The sequence below is a fragment of the Furipterus horrens genome, unplaced genomic scaffold (assembly GCF_987537825.1).
Source record: "Furipterus horrens unplaced genomic scaffold, mFurHor1.1.pri manual_scaffold_4, whole genome shotgun sequence".
NCBI classification, from domain to species: domain Eukaryota; kingdom Metazoa; phylum Chordata; class Mammalia; order Chiroptera; family Furipteridae; genus Furipterus; species Furipterus horrens.
Window position 1 is genome coordinate 101,673,793 of NW_028327174.1, and position 16,866 is coordinate 101,690,658.

Sequence of the window (16,866 nt, forward strand, 5' to 3'; positions counted from 1 at the left end):
TAACATATAGTTAGGCATTTTTATTTAATTCAGTCTTACCATTTCTGCCTTTAGTTGTACTGTTTTATTTGTATGTAATGCAAGTATTGATATGGTTGGATTTAGTCTGTCATTTTTTTTATTTGTCCCATCTGATATTTGTTCTACTATTCTTCCTTTGCTGCCTCCTTTTGAGATAATAGAATATTTTTCAGTATTCTCTTTTAATACTTCTATTGGCTTTTTGCCCATAACTATTTGTATTATTAATATTATTATTTAGGTGGTTACTTTAGGAATTACAATATTCAGTATCCTTAACTTGTTACAGTCTACTTAGAGTTAATACTGTATGACTTTCACATAGAGTGTTACAGTCTTATAACCATGTTATTTTATTACCCTTCCCATCCTGTGTGGTAATTTTCCCATGTGTACAACACACACATGTATTATTAATCCCACAGTGCAGTGTTGGAATTTTTGCTGTAAGCAATATTTTAAAGAAATCAAGGAAAGAAATTATATATATCTATATATATATATATATGTATTTTATATATTTTAATCATTGTTATTTAAATTTATCTCTTTTGTTCCTACTTCTGATGCTCTTATTTCTTTCACATAGTTTTTCCATATGGTGTTACTTCTTTTCAGCCTGGTAACAAATTCTCTCAGTTTTTATTTCACTTCTATTTTTTCCCACCTTCATTTCATTCATGTTTTTGCTGGATATATAATGCTGGGTAGGTAGCTCTTCCTTCCTTGAAGCTTTCCAATTTGCCATCCTGTTGTTTCAGAAAATAAAACTATGGCATCAGCTTTTGAGAGAAAACAAAAAACAAAGAATTTTCATTGTGGCATCTACCAGCAAGGGAACAGGAAGCAAGGCTCAAGTTCATCTTCCCAGCCCAGGATTTGGGACAACATTTAAGGCATCTCAGCACTGGATCTTCCTGGATAATGGACCCGTCGCTTCTGAAAGGGTTTCAGTTTTCAGGTTCTGGTCACGTCCCAGTTCTTTATTTCCTATGTGTGTGGGTGGAGTGGCGTGTTGTGAGTGAGGGTGAGGGGGTAGCAGTTAAGGGTTCACAAGTGTTAATTGTGAGTGCTGTATCCAGGATTTAAACTTTGGGTCAGGTCTTGTTAGAAACAGGATAGGACCAGTGGAAGCTGGTTCTTCAGTTACAATGAGAAATCATTTGTAATTCTTATAGTTGTTCATCTATGTGTAAAGTGTATTTTTCTGCAGCACCTTTCAAGATTTTATCTTTGTTTACAGTACTTTGTGATATACCTAAGTGTGGTTTTCTTTGTATTTATTTTGCTTTTGGTTTGCTGAGTTTCTTTTAATAGCACATTAGTTTTTCATCAGTTTCAGGAAAATTTCAGCCATTATATCTTCAGATATTTCTTACTCCTAAACCTTTTCTGCTCCTATCTTTCTGAGATTCCACTTACACATATTTTGGACAGTCTGATATCATGTATACTCTGGTTATTATTTTTTTAATTTTTTTTTCTCTCCAGATTAGATAGCTTATTTTAATTTTTTAAATATTAAGTGGCTACATTTTTCTTTCACCTCTAACCTATTATATTAAGCCTATTTAATAATTTTTATTTCAGATATTATATCTATTAATTCTAGATTTCTATTTGGTTCTTTTCTATTATTTACTTTCTCTCCTGAGATTCCTAATCTGTTTGTTAATTATGGTCAAATTTACCTTATAAATCCTTAAATTTAGTTAAAATAGTTGCTTTACAGTTCTTGCCTGCTAATTCCAAACATCCAGGTCATCTTATGGTTGGTTTCCAGTGATTGCTGTTTCTCTTGACTGTGGGCCATTTTCCCTTATTTTTTCTCATCAGGTATGGATAATACCATGTATTGAGTCTGGATTATGTTATCTTCCTTTCAAGGGTATTCAGTGTTGTCCTGGCAGACAGTTAAACTAGTGACAGGCTTCCTTATAATTCTCTGTTAGAGCAGGTCAGCTTCAGATTTGAATTTAGTTTTAGGGTGTATCCCTTTTTCTGAGGCTTAGTCTTTCATTCTAAGGTGTGGCCTTTCTGTGGTCTCAGTAAATGCTGATGCACTCAGTGAATCTCTACCCTGGCTTTCTTAGGTTTTTAGTGTTTCTGAGCATTTTGTGGCCTCTGGTATCATTTACTGTTCATCTCCCAGTTCTGGAGCAGATGATCTTTGTTAGGTTTTGCCGAATCTTTCTCCCTGTGTGTGTGCAGCCCAGTCCTTTGCCAGAGGCCTGAAATGAATGCTCATGAAGACTTCTGAAATCTCCCCGGAGCATAGCTCCCTCTTCTCAGCTATGCAGTCCAGCTACTTTCTCAGCTCAGTGAGCTTGCCGCTGTGCCGGGTTCCATCGCCCTGTCAAGTCTTTCTCAGTCAGAAAGTGGGATGGTCATGGGGATTGACTTGTAAGTTTCCCTTCTTATAATCTTTTGCTGCTCCATGCCTGAAGAAAATTGCCTTGTATATTTTGTTTTATAGTTGTTTAGGCAGGAAAGCAAGTCTGGTAAGTGGAAGCTATGTGATTATAAGTATTAACTTAGATAAGATGCACAAGAGTTCTGAATAAACATTAAATATCTATAAAAATATGTATGATGGTTGAGATAATATCTTTATTCAACAAGGATTTATAATTCTACAGACAAGATAAAGATTGGGCTTTTGATTACTGAAAACCCTGCTTATGAAAAGGTCTGTGAAGCTTCTAGCAGCCAGATGTATATAATGTAATAAATTTATATATATAGATATATAACCCTGGCTGGTTTGGCTCAGTGGATTGAGCGTCGGCCTGCGAGCTAAGTGTCGCTGGTTCGATCTTCCAGTCAGGGCACATCAGAGAAGGAAAACTCTGACTCCAAAAAACCTCCGCTGCCTTGCGGCATACCTCTTCAGGGGAAAGGCTAAGGGAGTAAACCCCGACAGAAAATCCGGAGCCGGAGTCCCTAAGGCGGTTTGACGTTGCAGTCAACACCGGCAACTCCTGCGGCGCACCTGAACCCAAGCTGTATTGACTTCGTCTTTCCCTTGGACCCTTCAGCTGCGAAGAGAGGGGGGGTCTGCTGCATGGGCAACAGCAGACCCTCCATATCACCCTGCCCAGGCTCTGTAGCTTCAGCTTCACTGGAGAGGACACTCCAGCGTCATCGCAAGATGTCGATTCAACACGGGAGGAGACAGATACCGTGTCACTCCCGAGTCGGACTGCACAGCCATTCTCGGCGGTGCAGATAGACTCTTAAGAAGCTACACCATCGTCTCTCGAGACGGACGGCTGCCGACGACGAGATATATATATATATATCACACACACGCACACACACACACACACACACACACACACACACACTCCTTCTCCCACCCTCAACCTACTAATTGTGTTGTGTTAAAACCTTTAAAATGTTCTTTCTTTAAGAAGAACTTTATGGACAGAGAGAGGATCTCTTTCAAGCCTATGGAAGGGCAATGCCCACAGGATATCTTTTTCTCTACAGTGTTTAATTATCCTTCTATACTGGAATGAAGGCCTGTTTATTCCCAAATGATATTTTTGGTATTGCTCCATTCCTATGGGTTATGAGATTTTAAAGTCCTTTGGGCCAGAGATAAAACTGAAATACTGTGGAGGGATGAACCTTATAAGCAGAGGTGAAGTTATGTTACCAAAAAAAAAAAAAAAAAAAGAAAGAAAAAAGAAAAGACTAGAAGGAATTTTAAAAACAATAATCTGTCTTTCATAAGTCTGTTTTATGTGAGCAAAGAAATACAGCATTTTACCTGTACTCCTATTTCTATCCAGATGGCTATCCATTCCTTCTCCATAGTAAGGAGGACTTTGGTACTCAGACTCTTAAAGGAATATAATCAGAGGACAATCTCCTTAGTAGAATTTGCCAGAAGGTCATTTGAACACCAGTTAAAGTAGTGAGTCCTATACTAAGTTATTTTACATTAATTGTTAAAAGGGAAAAGTTCTTAGCTAAAGTCAGGTAATGAAAATCAGTAGGCTTGACCTGATATAAATTTAAATGCAGAGAGATGTAAATGTGTAATAGGCATTTTTGGCTTCCTGTGTTTTGGTAGATGGTCAGACAGAGACTAAAGAAGGAATTCTGAGGACACCAGTTTCAGACAGGGAAGACATGTGGATTCATTATCTTGTCCTGCTATGAAGTCTCACAAGGCACTAACACTGTGTGTGTGCTAAGTACAGGATATGCCTTTTGCAACAGCATGGATGGGCCTGGAGCATACTATGCTGAGTGAAATAAGCCAGTCAGAGAAAGACAAATACCATGTGATTTCACATATATCTGAAATCTAATGAGCACAATAGACAAACAAAGAAAATAGAAACAGACTCATAGATACAGAGAACAGACTGACAGCTGTCAGAGGGGAGGGAGTTGGGGGGCTGGATGAAAAAGGTGAAGGGATTAAGAAAAAAAATACCTCATGGATACAGACAACAGTATGGTGATTACCAGAAGGAAAGATGGGGTGCGGGGAGGTAGTAGAGGGTATAGGGGGGATAAATAGTGATGGAAGGAGACTTGACTTTGGGCGATGAATACATGATACAATATACAGATGTATTATAGAACTGTACACCTGAAACCTACATAATTTTATTAACCAATGTCACCCCAATAAATTCAATAAAAATTTTTAAAATACTGATATTCTTTTTTTTTTTTTTTTCGAGGCCTTTATTCACGAGTCTGCAAAGCCGGACGCTCCCTCATAGCCAGGAGAATGTGCGCTGATATTCTTTTATAACTTTTCTTTCTCTGGATTTTCCCGATGCTCCCCTCCCATAATCGCCTTTATTCTCATATTCTGGCATGCTTTTACGTAGTAATTCATAGAGAAAAATCTATCAGAAGTTGAGATAAATTTTATTTTTCTTTTAAACAGAAGAAAGGAAAAAGGTAGGGTAACATTTTTATAAATATCTATAAATATACAGCGATAGGCATAGTCTTCCAAATAAATAAATAAATATTGCCATATGCTAGCAGATGTAGGGGACTACCTTGGCTCAGCCAAAGAGAAAACCCCCTGGTAGATGGTATTGAGTTTGTAAGATTATAACCAGCTTTCTACTAAAAGTCCTCTGGGAATTTTCCATCTCATTATCAGAACTGGGGTGCTTCCAATAGCTTTCATACAGTATACTATTTCCAACTGGAAATGAAAACTATATAAAGAAAATATTTGCCATGCACTGCTATACAGTATTATAGTTTTGGTGCTTCAGAGAGGAACTAGTCCTTCAAGTTCACTTAAAACCATTAGGCACAAACAGTTGTCCAATGTTTCTCTGGTAGGTAAAAGGAATGACTGTTTCTAAGTTTGGGTACATGATAGCACTGCGGAAAAGGATGACTGGGAAGAAGCCGTTGTTTAAATCTACTTCGCTTGTTAATATTCTGCTCTTTGGGTAGCCATTTATTTAAATAGAGGTAGGAAAATGGGGTCCCGTTGTAGGAGGACCCTAAGTCACCGGGTAAGGCTAGGGTGAGGACTGAGCAGCAGTCCCACCTGTCTGGTGCTCCTCAGCTGTTTGGCAAATGAGGTTTGCTTTCCCTCAGGGTCCTATTGGGGCTCTTGGGCCTGAAGGCTGTCTTTATTTAATGCCCCCAGGATTTCCAAGTGGAGTAAGACTTGTCAGCCTAGGGGTGTTTTAACTAGGCCCCTAGCCACACTTCTTAGTGAGGCGTGGTTTTTTCCTAACTCCTACAGCTGTGGTGCCCTAGTTATTGTGCTTCTGCTTCCCTGAGTCCTTGGTGCTGCTTCAGTCAAAGGGGCAGAATTTGCCAGTCTAAAGAGACCCTAGCCTAGGGCAGCCCCATTGTCTTAGGGCCCCCGCCCTGTGACATTTTTGAAATCCATCCAGAATGGGCTGCCACTCCACCTGGAAGTAGGGACTTTATGAAATGCCCCTCTAGGAGAGGTTGAATTTACTACCACTTTGAAAAACAAATCCTAGCAGGCTAGACTTTCAGGAGCCAAAACCAAGGCTCTCGTCAGGCCCAACTCACTAGAGCCAGAGGCAGGGCTCTATGGCGGCCACGTGGGAGCAGACCAGGGTCATTCTTGGCCCTCTGGCTCTAGGTGCCTTGAGATTGTGGCAAGGGGTGCCCAGCTCATGGGGAGCTTGAGTTTCCTAGCTTGATTTCTGTCTTAGTTCTCTGAGCATTCCACTTAAGTTCTGACCAGCTACCACCGATCTTTTTGACAGCTCTTCTCGGATGATCAAGGAAGAACAAAGGCTTGTGATTAGGATTCCCATTAGTTTGCCCAGTTCAGTGGCTTTGCCCTCGGTCAAGGCTGCAAACTCAAAGGCCAGCAGGGCCAAGAAAACATAATACAGGCGCTGCAGAGAAACTGCTGGCATCGGCTCTTCCCTTCACCTCCAAAACGGTGAGCTCACTAAGCCAACGGTTTGTTTTCAGTGCTAAACTGATTAAGAAGAGAGGCACAAGGAAGGGAAAAACCTCTGCTCTCCTCAGTGAACGGGAACTTGCTAATTTCCCTACGGGGCTTCTTAATTTGGAAAGGTGGTTTCAGTGGGGTGAGGAAGGCGGTGAAACTCCCCTTACTCAGGCCTCAGGGGCGGATTCTCAGGGGCTTTCCTGGGGAAGGAAATGGGAGAAGCAGCTAATTCCGCACGGGACCGCACCTTCCCTTCCTCCGCGGGTAGCGGGAGCCAGGCCCTTTAAAGACAGTCTGCTGTTCGGAAAGGTGGCGGAAAAGGGTTCCTTTCTGGTGTCCCTAGGTGAGCCTCGCGGAGGGGCGGCACTTCTCCACGCCCAGCCCCACGGCGTGAGCGCTCACCCTGGTGCCCCGCAGCACGCCCAGCGGGTCGCTGACCGCCACGCTGCTGTCCTCGGCGCTCCGCAGCTCCTGGGAGCAGGAGGCCAGCGCGGGGCTCATGCGGGGCCGGGGCTTCAGCACTTTCAGCGGGTCCGGGTCCGAGTCGTCGTCCTCGGCGCTGCGCGTGTGGCGGCGCAGCGGCCGGGCGGTGTTGAAGTGGAAGAGGGGGATCTCGTTCCTCCGGGACAGGAACTGGGAGTAGGGCGGGGGGTTCGTGCCCGGCAGGAAGGCCCTCTTGGCCCGGCCCAGGCTGACGAGGAAGCGGTGCTGGGGCGAGTGGTACACGTCGTAGCCGTTCTCCAGAGTCTGGTGTTCGAACCTGCAGCTCTCGGGGCTGAAGTGATGCTGAAAGGGCAAAGCCACCCAGGTGAGGTCGGCGAGCGTGGCGCCAGCCCTCCGCCCCAGCCCGGGAGTCCCGGAGGGCCAGCCGGTGCCGCGAGGGACTCCATCCATCCCTCCCGACAACTCTGCTGGGCGGGTGTATCTAAACCCTGCTGGGGAAACGGGGTTTTGACTAGCGCTTTAAGCACTCCACACAGCTTCCACCCCCGGGAGTGGCAGCCACAGGGCCTCCCAGCCCCTGCGTGGGGCTGAGCTGCTCAGCACAAGGCTTGCCGGGGCTAGCGTGGACAGAGCCAGCAACACTCCCGTGTCTGGTTCCCGGAGGACGGGCAGACTGAAATGTGACCTTGACCTTCCAACTCTCTACCTTTTTGGACCCTGTTTTGGCTGAAAGGCGGCTTCCTAATCTGGAGAACAGAGGTGGAATGTAGTTTGCAGGGTCAAACCTAAGTGAGGATACTCACATCAGAGAATGTAGTTTGGGAGTCAGGGACATGAACTTTGGCAACAGATGACCTAGGTTTGAGCCCTCACTCTGCCACTACCTAGTACCAGGTTTTATTGAGTGCCTGCTAGAACCTTTACGTATCATTTAATTTAATCCTTAAACTCCATGAAGTAATATTTTACAGATGAAAACTATGTATATGCCTGTATGTGATCAACAGCTCTTTATTTACTTACTTATTTATTCATTTAATTATCTGTATTTCTTCAACAGGTATTTATCTGCTCTGGGTCAGCTACCATTACAGATACTGGGAAATAGCAATAAGCAAAACAGAAAGTCATTGCTCTCACGCAGTTTCTAGTGGGTCTGTCTGGTGGTAAGAGGCTCCTGAAACAAGCAGTCCCACTATTGTATGATCTCAAAATCCTTCGGAATGTGCCTGCAACCTAAAGTTTGGGAAATCCTTTGCTTATCGATCTGAAGGACCAGCCAGCACCGTTGGTGCCAAGATCATTAATTAGGGATCTTTAACTAGAGGGAGCCCCACAGGGCATGTGGTTCATCCCACTTTGCTTTTTCCATTCGAGGGAACTGAAGTTTAGAAAACTGAGGGGGCTTGCCCAAGGTCAAGAAGGTCTGGTAACAGAATCAAGAAGGCACGGATGGTTTCTCACCCTTTCTAATGTATGTACAATGTGAGTTTACATGCCTAAAGGACCTATGGCTACGTGCAAGGTGCTGTATTAGACACAGAAAAGAATACTAACAGGCATTTTAGACTACAGGCCAAGAGTCTGGGCTCCAGAACAAGACTGCCTGGGTTCAAACCCCAGGTGTATAAACCTGAGCATTTATTATTAGGACTGAAAAAGGTACTCAGTGAAAATAAATCATCAAAATATTCTGCAAATGGAAACTTCAAGATATAAACAACCTACATTCTGTCAAAGAAATTAGATAAGTATTTGCAAATGGTAACCAGCACAAAAAGAAACTCACTGATCCAAAAATGTTGCCTCTGAAGTCCATGCAGAGGCATCTCCTACTCATCACACCTGTTATCACGACAAAGCCAGCTTCTTCTGATCTGATCATCAGGGCACCTGTGGAGAAAATCATTCAGGTCAAATCTTGTCGAGCACTTCTTAAAAACCCACCTTCATGACTCCTCCCTTGACTGATTTTAATGGTGGTGCTGATTTCCCATAACCCTTCCCTTATACTTACTTGTTCAGCCTCATTGCTTCAGACTCCTGCACTCTCCCACCCCCACCCCTCCCCGGCGTTCTTTCACCTGAGCCCTGCACATGCTTGTCTCTCTGCCTGCACTGTCTTTATTGTCTCCTTGCTTGGCTAATACTGCCTCATGTTTGTGGTGGTGGTTCTGTTCTCCCGAAGCTTCTACCTTTGTGATTTTAAAATCTATACCAAGATGTCTTTCAAGGATCCAACTTGCATAGAGAGCCTGATTCTCTTCCCAGGTCATTGTGCAAATGTCACTGGTACATCAGTCAACACCCATCATGTGTCAAGAACTGTATTAGAATTGACCTTTCCCTCCCTTTTCTGCTTATTGAAGTCACTCATTCTTCAAGGCCAGACTCAGATGTCACTATTTCTATGAAACTTTCCTAATCTCCCTCATCATTAATTGCTCTTTATTCTCAGCTCCCTCAGCACAATGCCTACACCTCTCTTACAGCATGCATGTCATTCAGGTCTCAAAGGTAGATTTTCAGGATCTTTCCTTGCTTTAACTGAAGTTACACACCTAGTGTGTCCCCTAGAGGGAGCTATGAAGAGGCAAAGAGTTTATCTCTCCATGTTGAATATTCAATAGGTATCAGATTGAATGGAATTTTTTCTTGGGTCCTTTTTGTTTTTCTTTGTCTTTTTCTCACTTAGTAATGTCCCCTCCAGGTACAGTCCCTCATGGTCTTTCAATGCCTTTCTCAAAAACTAGCCTCCAACAAGGGCCTGAACCCCATTCATATTATCTACACCTTAAATAATTGATAACAGCTTTAAGTTTGACCTCCTTATACCGTGCCCCCCTCCCATGGAAACTTGCAATTTTAACAAGTACCAATGCTTCGTTAAATAAAGTCTAAAGTTTTTTGTTCTGTGGCGAGGGTACAATTCAGCAAGACTTACTCTCCAAATGCTGTTTAATAACATGACATTTTCTATTGAAAATTTTTGCTTGAGCCGTTGGGGCCACTTCCATTTGCCTGTCACAGAATTTCCCCCTGCATCTCATCTGGCCTTGCAGCCCCTGGGGAGAAGCCCAGGTAGGGGTTCGAATCCCTCTTCTAGAAATGATGTGTGCTTAGTAAGTGGTGGAGCCTTGTGGGTTGACTACAGCCTGTCTCCTTCCCCACCCCATGTAGGCTCAATACAAGCCCTCTGAGGAAGCAGCAGCAATACTTAGACATGAGCTGAGAAGAGATCCTGATCTGGACGGAAGTCAAAATGACGTTGGACAAAGGGAGTGAAGGTGGGAGCAAGCCCAGGAAGAAGAGAAGGGAAGAGGCCAAAGAGGATAGTTAATTTGGTTCCAAGTTTGGCTGAGGGTTAGCCTTGAAGGAAGCTTCTGGAAGTGGGGTGGGGTATGGGAGGTGCAGAGGATATTTAAATCACTCCACAGTTGGGTCTGCCTACGCGTCTCAAATAGATGGCTAATTTTGTGGTAAGCCCCGAGGGAAACATAAGAAACTTGAAGGGAATGGTTTCTGTCCTGATGAATTTTCAGTCCAACTAGGAAAACATTTTTGAGTGATTGTGAGCTAATAACATTGCATATTTTAAATTCTCAAAACAACTGTTGTATTGTTAATATTAGTATAGGTAGTAGCAGCATCCCAGTTTAAGTGATATGGAAACTAAAGTGGGATTCAAACTCAGGTCAGTGAATCTAACATCCTCTTCCTATCACCCTGCCTCCAAAAGAGATCATTATAAGCATCAGAAGACAAAGTCAAGTGTGAAAACACACACTGCAAGCCCTGAGGGGCCCAAGGTGCCATGTCCCAGAGTGGGTCAGGAAGGGAGCACTGAACCAGGACCTGGGAACCTGGATACTTGGATCCTGGTCCCAGTCATGCCACTTACTAAGTTTGTAGCCTTGGGCAAGTCATTGCTCTAGCCTCAGTTTTCTCAGTTGTGAAAAGAGAATAGTCACAGCTGTCCTGTCCACTGGATAGAATTACAATTAGAATCATTTGGAATGATGGTTGTAAAAATTACTTGAAAGTGTTGAGCAAAGGAAAGGCATTAGACATGTTGCTGACCCCCCCTTATGACACCCTGATGCTGGGGGCCACTGTGTGCAGCGTGCATGGTACACCTGCTTCTGCCCTCCAGGGCCAGCCCCACTGGAAAACAGCCCACAGAGGAACAGAGGGCAGGTGCTGTGGAGGGTGCTTAGACTTGAATCAAACCAACACGAGCTAATGGGAAAATTCAGAAAATGTAAGAGACAGATTTTCTTCCCTCTGCGATTTCAGAAGGCATGTTTTCACTGTCTGCACAGATTGGAGGGCAGATTTCAGCAGAGGGAAGAAACAAATCACTGGCTGCTTGAGCCACAATCTGTTGGAGCCAGGCAGACTTCATGGGAGTTTCTTTCATTGACAATGGGTGTATACATAGCCCTGAAAGATGTATAGGTTTGGGGTCATGACCTCTATGTCATTTACTACCTATGTGACCCGGAGTGAGTTATTTAATTTCTTTAACCTTTGTTTTTTCATATGTAGTAGACTCACTTACCTCATTTGGTTGTCTTGGGGATGTAATGAGATGATATTTTTATGCACTATAAAAACAGTTTTTCCATCCTGGTAATTGTCATGTTACCCCTTTCCCTCAACCTCTGCTATTAAAGTAAAAAATCATCTCCTCTATTCTAGTCTCATAGCCAGTAAATGACAAATAAGATAATATGTGTAAAGTGCTTTGAGCTCCCCAAAGGAAAGATAAGACTTTGAAGGCTTAAAGAGCCTGAGGATAATTTATCTTCAAATAAGGAAAATGCCAATGAAGAAAATGGAGGAAATAAAAATACCTGTTTCTAGGAAATGACATTAACCAGGGGTGATAAGCATCTTTCATTCTGCTGTTTTCACAAAGTGGAGAGAATGGGGAGTGGGTGGGTGCCCTTGTTCATAGGAGGACAGGAGATACAGACATGGAGAGGCTCCTTGCCATCAGTGCTGTGAGTCTGAAGGGAGGTTATAGAATCTTATAGGCAAATAATTTTACAATGACCAAGAACCTGATGATGGGCTGGGCACTCAACTATTGGTCAATGACTTACTAAAACACAGCAATAAAATGAAAACAGATTTCATTGGAAATCTATAATTAATTAAGGGGGGGGCACCCCACACCTTCCCAACACAGTGTAGAAGTGATGCAATTAGTTGCCCTACCTATCTACATGCACCACTGTTGTCTCTTTTCTTTTTGGTAACTTAAAAAAAAACTTCATTTATTTATTTTTAGAAAGAGGGGGAGGAAGGGAGACAGAAAGGGAGAAAAACATCCACGTCTGGTTGCCTCTTGTGTGCCTCCAACTGGGGACCTGGTCCGTAACCCAGGCATGTGCCCTGACTGGGAATGGAACCAGAGACCCTTTGGTTTGCAGACTGATGCTCAATCCACTGAGCTACACCAGCAAGGGCTCTTTTTGGTAATTTTTTATCTTCATGCATACATTATTTGGTAATGCACATGATAAATTATTTGAATAGTACAAAAGATTATATAAACTAGGAAAAGCGTTTCCCTCCCATCACCCTGACCTGAGGTCCCCTCCCCAGGTCTGTGGTGATTTCCAGAGGCACCATGCTTAGCTGGTGTCTATATCTGACAAAGCAAAATCACTTTTCTCTAAAACAAAAAAAATCTGAAATCAGTGCAATTTACTTTGCTGCTTCTCAGTCATTTTAATTCATTCCAGCTAGTTCTCAGTGCTTTTCCTGGGCCTGACACCAGTGGATATTTGAGGGAAAGTACTATAGTTTGCCTTGCCTGCTCAGTAGGCGGAGCCCACGCACTGGAGCACCTACCCCGCCACAGCGGGCTCATGCCAGTCTACTCTCATGTCCAGGAGGATATGTCCTTGGCGGTGCAAGGGATTCCATGATTCTAGACAAGTTTTATAAACACTCTCTAGTTGTATGAAGTTCTTTCTATATATGGGAATCAAAACAACATACCACAATTCACTCATGCATTTTAAATCAGCTATCATCTCATCTTGCGGTGAAAGGAAGGGTAGCCCTCCATGGGAGTTGCAAAAATTGTATTTCCTAAAAGCCTGATAATGAGCTGGGAGAAAAAGATGAAGGGCTTGAAGGGCTGTGTCTTCCTTTGCAGTAACAGAGCTTTGCATAATGTCAGACACATTGTAGGTTCTGTTAAATACCCATTGCATAGAATACGCAGCACTTCAGATGTATCAAGAATATCCAGATTTATTTCACATTTTGCTATTAGACTCAAACTAGGCTTCCAGGATGTTGACCCCTGAATTCCACTATATCCCTTTGGGTTCTGGAACCTTTTTGGTATTTGAACAGACCTTTTCTCCCTCCTCTCATCTCTTATCACCAACCATTGAGCACTTGAAGAAGTTTGAACTGTTGGCTTTGCAGGTGCATATATCTTGCTACCAGGTTTAAGGACCTTTGATTCTTTGCAGAATTAATGTCTTGCACACAGCAAGGCCACAGCAAAATTACTAAATAATTTAGTACTACAATATAAGGCAAATTTTTATCCCTATACGGTTTCTTTCCTTAAATAGGCTGTGATTACTCTATCATTCCTTTAGCTCAATCTATGTTAAATCAGTATGTATTTTCTTGTATCCTTAGAGTAGTTTTTACATATTCTTATAAAATAGAAGACCTTGTCTTTTTAAATATTCTTCTTCCCTCATATATAGGTACACACCAAGAGGCCCTCATATGAATCATAGATAATTGACTATTGTGGACTGTGATCCCACTTTCCACAAACCTAATCTTTAAGGGGAGTCTCATGTTGCCAAAGAGTTTCCAACTGGCTCATTTGCCACTGAGTGCCCCTTTCAGCTCCACAGAGAAGAATCAGCATTTCGTACCAAACTGGGTAGTCCTGAAGGCCCAATAACCCTGTCGGATGGATACATTCATGGATAGATGAGTGCATGAATGGTTTGTGCACGTGGTCAGACCCATCAAGACAAATTTCCTAGATAATCTCTCTCTAATTTTTCCTGACAATTTTTGTAAGGCCAGATTATAAGACTCAGAATTGGAAAGAGCCCCTGAGTCCTCTTTTCCAAACCTTTGTCAGAATTGCTAACCCAGTCCGAAGTTCATGAGCTAAAACTCAGTGTCTATTGACCTATCTGGCTTTGTCCACTCAACCTCTTTGCCTTTCTTTCTGTACGTTTTTGACTCTTTGGATAGGATAAAGAGAAAGTGGCTGTTATTGTGGGAAGAGGGATTTTAGTTAAGGTAGAAGTTACTCATGCTGGTAGAAATCAGTAATGCTAATTAAGAAGGTGGCAGAATCTTCTCCCAAGGTTTAAACACACACACACACACACACACACACGCACGCATGCAGGCATGCATGCACACAGTGGACCTTGGGCAAGAAAATAGGAGGGTAGATTAGCCCTCTGCCCTAGCCCAAGGTCCCCCCAAATCCCTGGTAGTTAGATAGAGAGAGGAGCCCCCCTTTCGTCCCCTCCTGAATGAAGCCCCTACTCACTGTAGATGGTCTGATGGGGTGTGCCATCCACATGGCCGTCCTTGTGGATCTGCAGGTGGTAGCTGTTCCTGGCCGTGGCTGTGTACAGGTGGGTCAGGCCACCCCAGCTGGAGCTGAGCAACGGGGAGGCATTGGGATAGGCTCTGACTACACAGCACAGGACGCAGACCAGGAACCCCAGGCAGGCCCCCGACATCGCTGCTCTCTGAGTGGCTAGCACGGAGTTTGAAACCTGACACTGCCTCCCTGACTCCAGGGCTGGCCTGCTGGCCTTTTTTTCCTCTCCTTCCTTGTGGGGATCTGGTGTGATGATCCCAGGTTGGATTCCCTCCTTTTTCCTCGGGCTTTTAAAGGGTAGCAGTGTGACATCAATCAGGAAAAACTCCACTGTCCACATCCTCTGTTGTAATCAGCTCATTTGAAGAGAGTGCAGAGACCTCTGAGGCTCACGGAAGGCACGTCGGTTACACACACACACACACACACACACACACACACACACACCTCCATTTCAAGCCAATGCTCCAAAAAGTGAATGATGTGTGGGCAAAAGTTATCTATGACTCTGTTGACCTGTCCCATTTCCACCAGGAAATGTGAAGGCAGCCAGTGGCTCCCAAAAACTCCTGCTTCGGTCATGTGGTCAACAGACTCCTGTGCAATTAATCTCCCAATGAGTCTACTCATTTTGGTTTCCTCAGTACCTTTAATTCCAATCAGCAACTATGTGTCCCATACTTTCTCTGCGTACAGCCTCAGGTGGGTGTTTTGAAGGATACAGAAATAATACAGGACACCTTTCCAGCAAATGGCATCTTCTGAGACTCCCCAACCCCTACTGCCACCCCATGAGGATAAGGGAGCAGTGAGCAGAGGTGCCAAAACCAAGCTTGCCATTCTGGGAAGAATTCAAAGCGGAAAGAAAGAAAGCAAGACCTTGAAGTCTCTATAGGTCTCCAAAATGCTGAAGTTTGGTTTCTCAGTTTCCCTGGTTGGACTGCCTAGCGCAACTAAACTGGTATTATGGTCTCTCCAATGGTATGAAAACTAACTGAGAGGCCTCACGAAGCCTGGAAGGCTGTTGGCTGAGCGCAAGAGGTCACAGCCCAGGAAGGTCCCAGGAGCGGAGTGGCAGGCCAGGGTGTCCTGAGAGTTAGTGTCTATTGGGTGTCTGACTCCTAAGACTAGACCCTCTCTTACAGATGCTGTCACAGGTGTGCCCTCTGGGGAGCTACACGTGATGTAGGAGGCTAGTCCTAGCACCTGCAGTTCAACAGGGAGCAAGCTGCTGGAACGCATACCGGAAAAACACACACCCAAGGAGGCGGCTACTTTTCCAGTCCCCCATTTGCTGAGTACATGCCACATACAGGCTGGATGCTGTGTTTGATAGAAGGGAGAGCGAAGTGTGACCCCTGCCTCAAGGAGATCACAGGCTAGTGGGGGAGGCAGGTGAAGACAGGTAACCACTACACGAAGCATAATGAGATGTGCAATCATGTAGGCGCAGGAAGAGAGGGGCCATTTGTTATCCCGCATTTGTACAGTTTTTATAGTTTACAAATCATTTTCATGTGTATTAGCTCACTCGAATCTCACTGCAACTCGGTGAGATTGGCACACCAGGCATTATCAACATTTTAATTTCATACATGAAGAAAAGAGGTCTTGGGGTTCATGTGTACAAAGTCACAAAGCAAATAAATTAGAGAGATAGGGCATGTTAGGGCAAAAGCTACCAGAACTAGGGTCTTGGTAAGTAAGTGCAGGTAGCAGTATGGCATAGTGCTCTTCACTTTTTCTCTGGTAAACCCAGGCCTTTACCCAGGATGTGTCTCTAAGAGGCAGGATGCTGTCTTCCCAGGTTAGAGAGAAGGCTTAGGACATTTAAATGCTTATGTACATGCTTATGAAAGCTAAGGAGAGGGGCATAGGGGGTGGAGGGATTGAGAAAAAAGGAAAAAGGACTCGTGGACAACAGTGTGGTGACTGCAGGGCCGGGGGTATAAGGGGACTAAATGGTTGGTAATGGGAAACAATACAATAGAAAACAAAATAAAATAAAAGCTTATGTATAAGATAGTACCATGGCTGGATGGCTCTTTTGATTGGAGTGTCATCCTGTGCACCAAAAGTTTGTGGGTTCAATCCCCTTTTGGGGTGCATATGGGAGGCGACCAATTGATGTTTCTCTCCCACATTGATCTGTCTCCCTTTCTCCTTCCCTCACTCTCTCTCTCCCTCTCCTTCACCTTCTCCCTCTTCTTCCCCCACCTCTAAAATCAATGAGCATGTCCTTGGGTGAGGATTAAAAAAAAGAAAAGCTTGTGTATAAGGGAGGCATCTTCAATGATGTTCACAGAAGGGTTCACAAATATAGTACCTCACCTTGGCTAACTGGAGAAAC

General features: G+C 43.8%; 1 protein-coding gene and 1 long non-coding RNA gene across 2 annotated transcripts; one reads left to right on the top strand and one right to left on the bottom strand.

The window, feature by feature from the left end:
• Positions 1 to 5,712: 5,712 nt before the first annotated feature.
• FGF23 (fibroblast growth factor 23) lies at positions 5,713 to 14,655 on the bottom strand. Its single transcript, XM_090275727.1, has 3 exons — positions 14,460 to 14,655; positions 8,691 to 8,794; positions 5,713 to 7,243 (listed from the first exon to the last, which is right to left on the bottom strand). The coding sequence occupies exons 1-3, from the start codon at positions 14,653 to 14,655 to the stop codon at positions 6,797 to 6,799; spliced, it is 747 nt and encodes a 248-aa protein (XP_090131853.1). The 3' UTR covers positions 5,713 to 6,796.
• Positions 6,922 to 16,429, top strand: LOC150012555 (uncharacterized). The gene is made up of 4 exons (XR_016510755.1): positions 6,922 to 7,265; positions 7,962 to 8,814; positions 10,082 to 10,188; positions 15,662 to 16,429. It is a non-coding gene; the product is annotated as an uncharacterized LOC150012555 (long non-coding RNA).
• The last annotated feature ends 437 nt before the right edge of the window (positions 16,430 to 16,866 follow it).

Coding starts and splice junctions, on each gene's coding strand:
- FGF23 (XM_090275727.1), bottom strand. CDS start 14,655: ATGTCGGGGGCCTGCCTGGGGTTCCTGGTCTGCGTCCTGTGCTGTGTA. Junction 8,795..14,459: donor ACCCCATCAGACCATCTACA/GTGAGTAGGGGC, acceptor TTTTCTCCACAG/GTGCCCTGATGATCAGATCA. Junction 7,244..8,690: donor GAGGCAACATTTTTGGATCA/GTGAGTTTCTTT, acceptor TTGCCCTTTCAG/CATCACTTCAGCCCCGAGAG.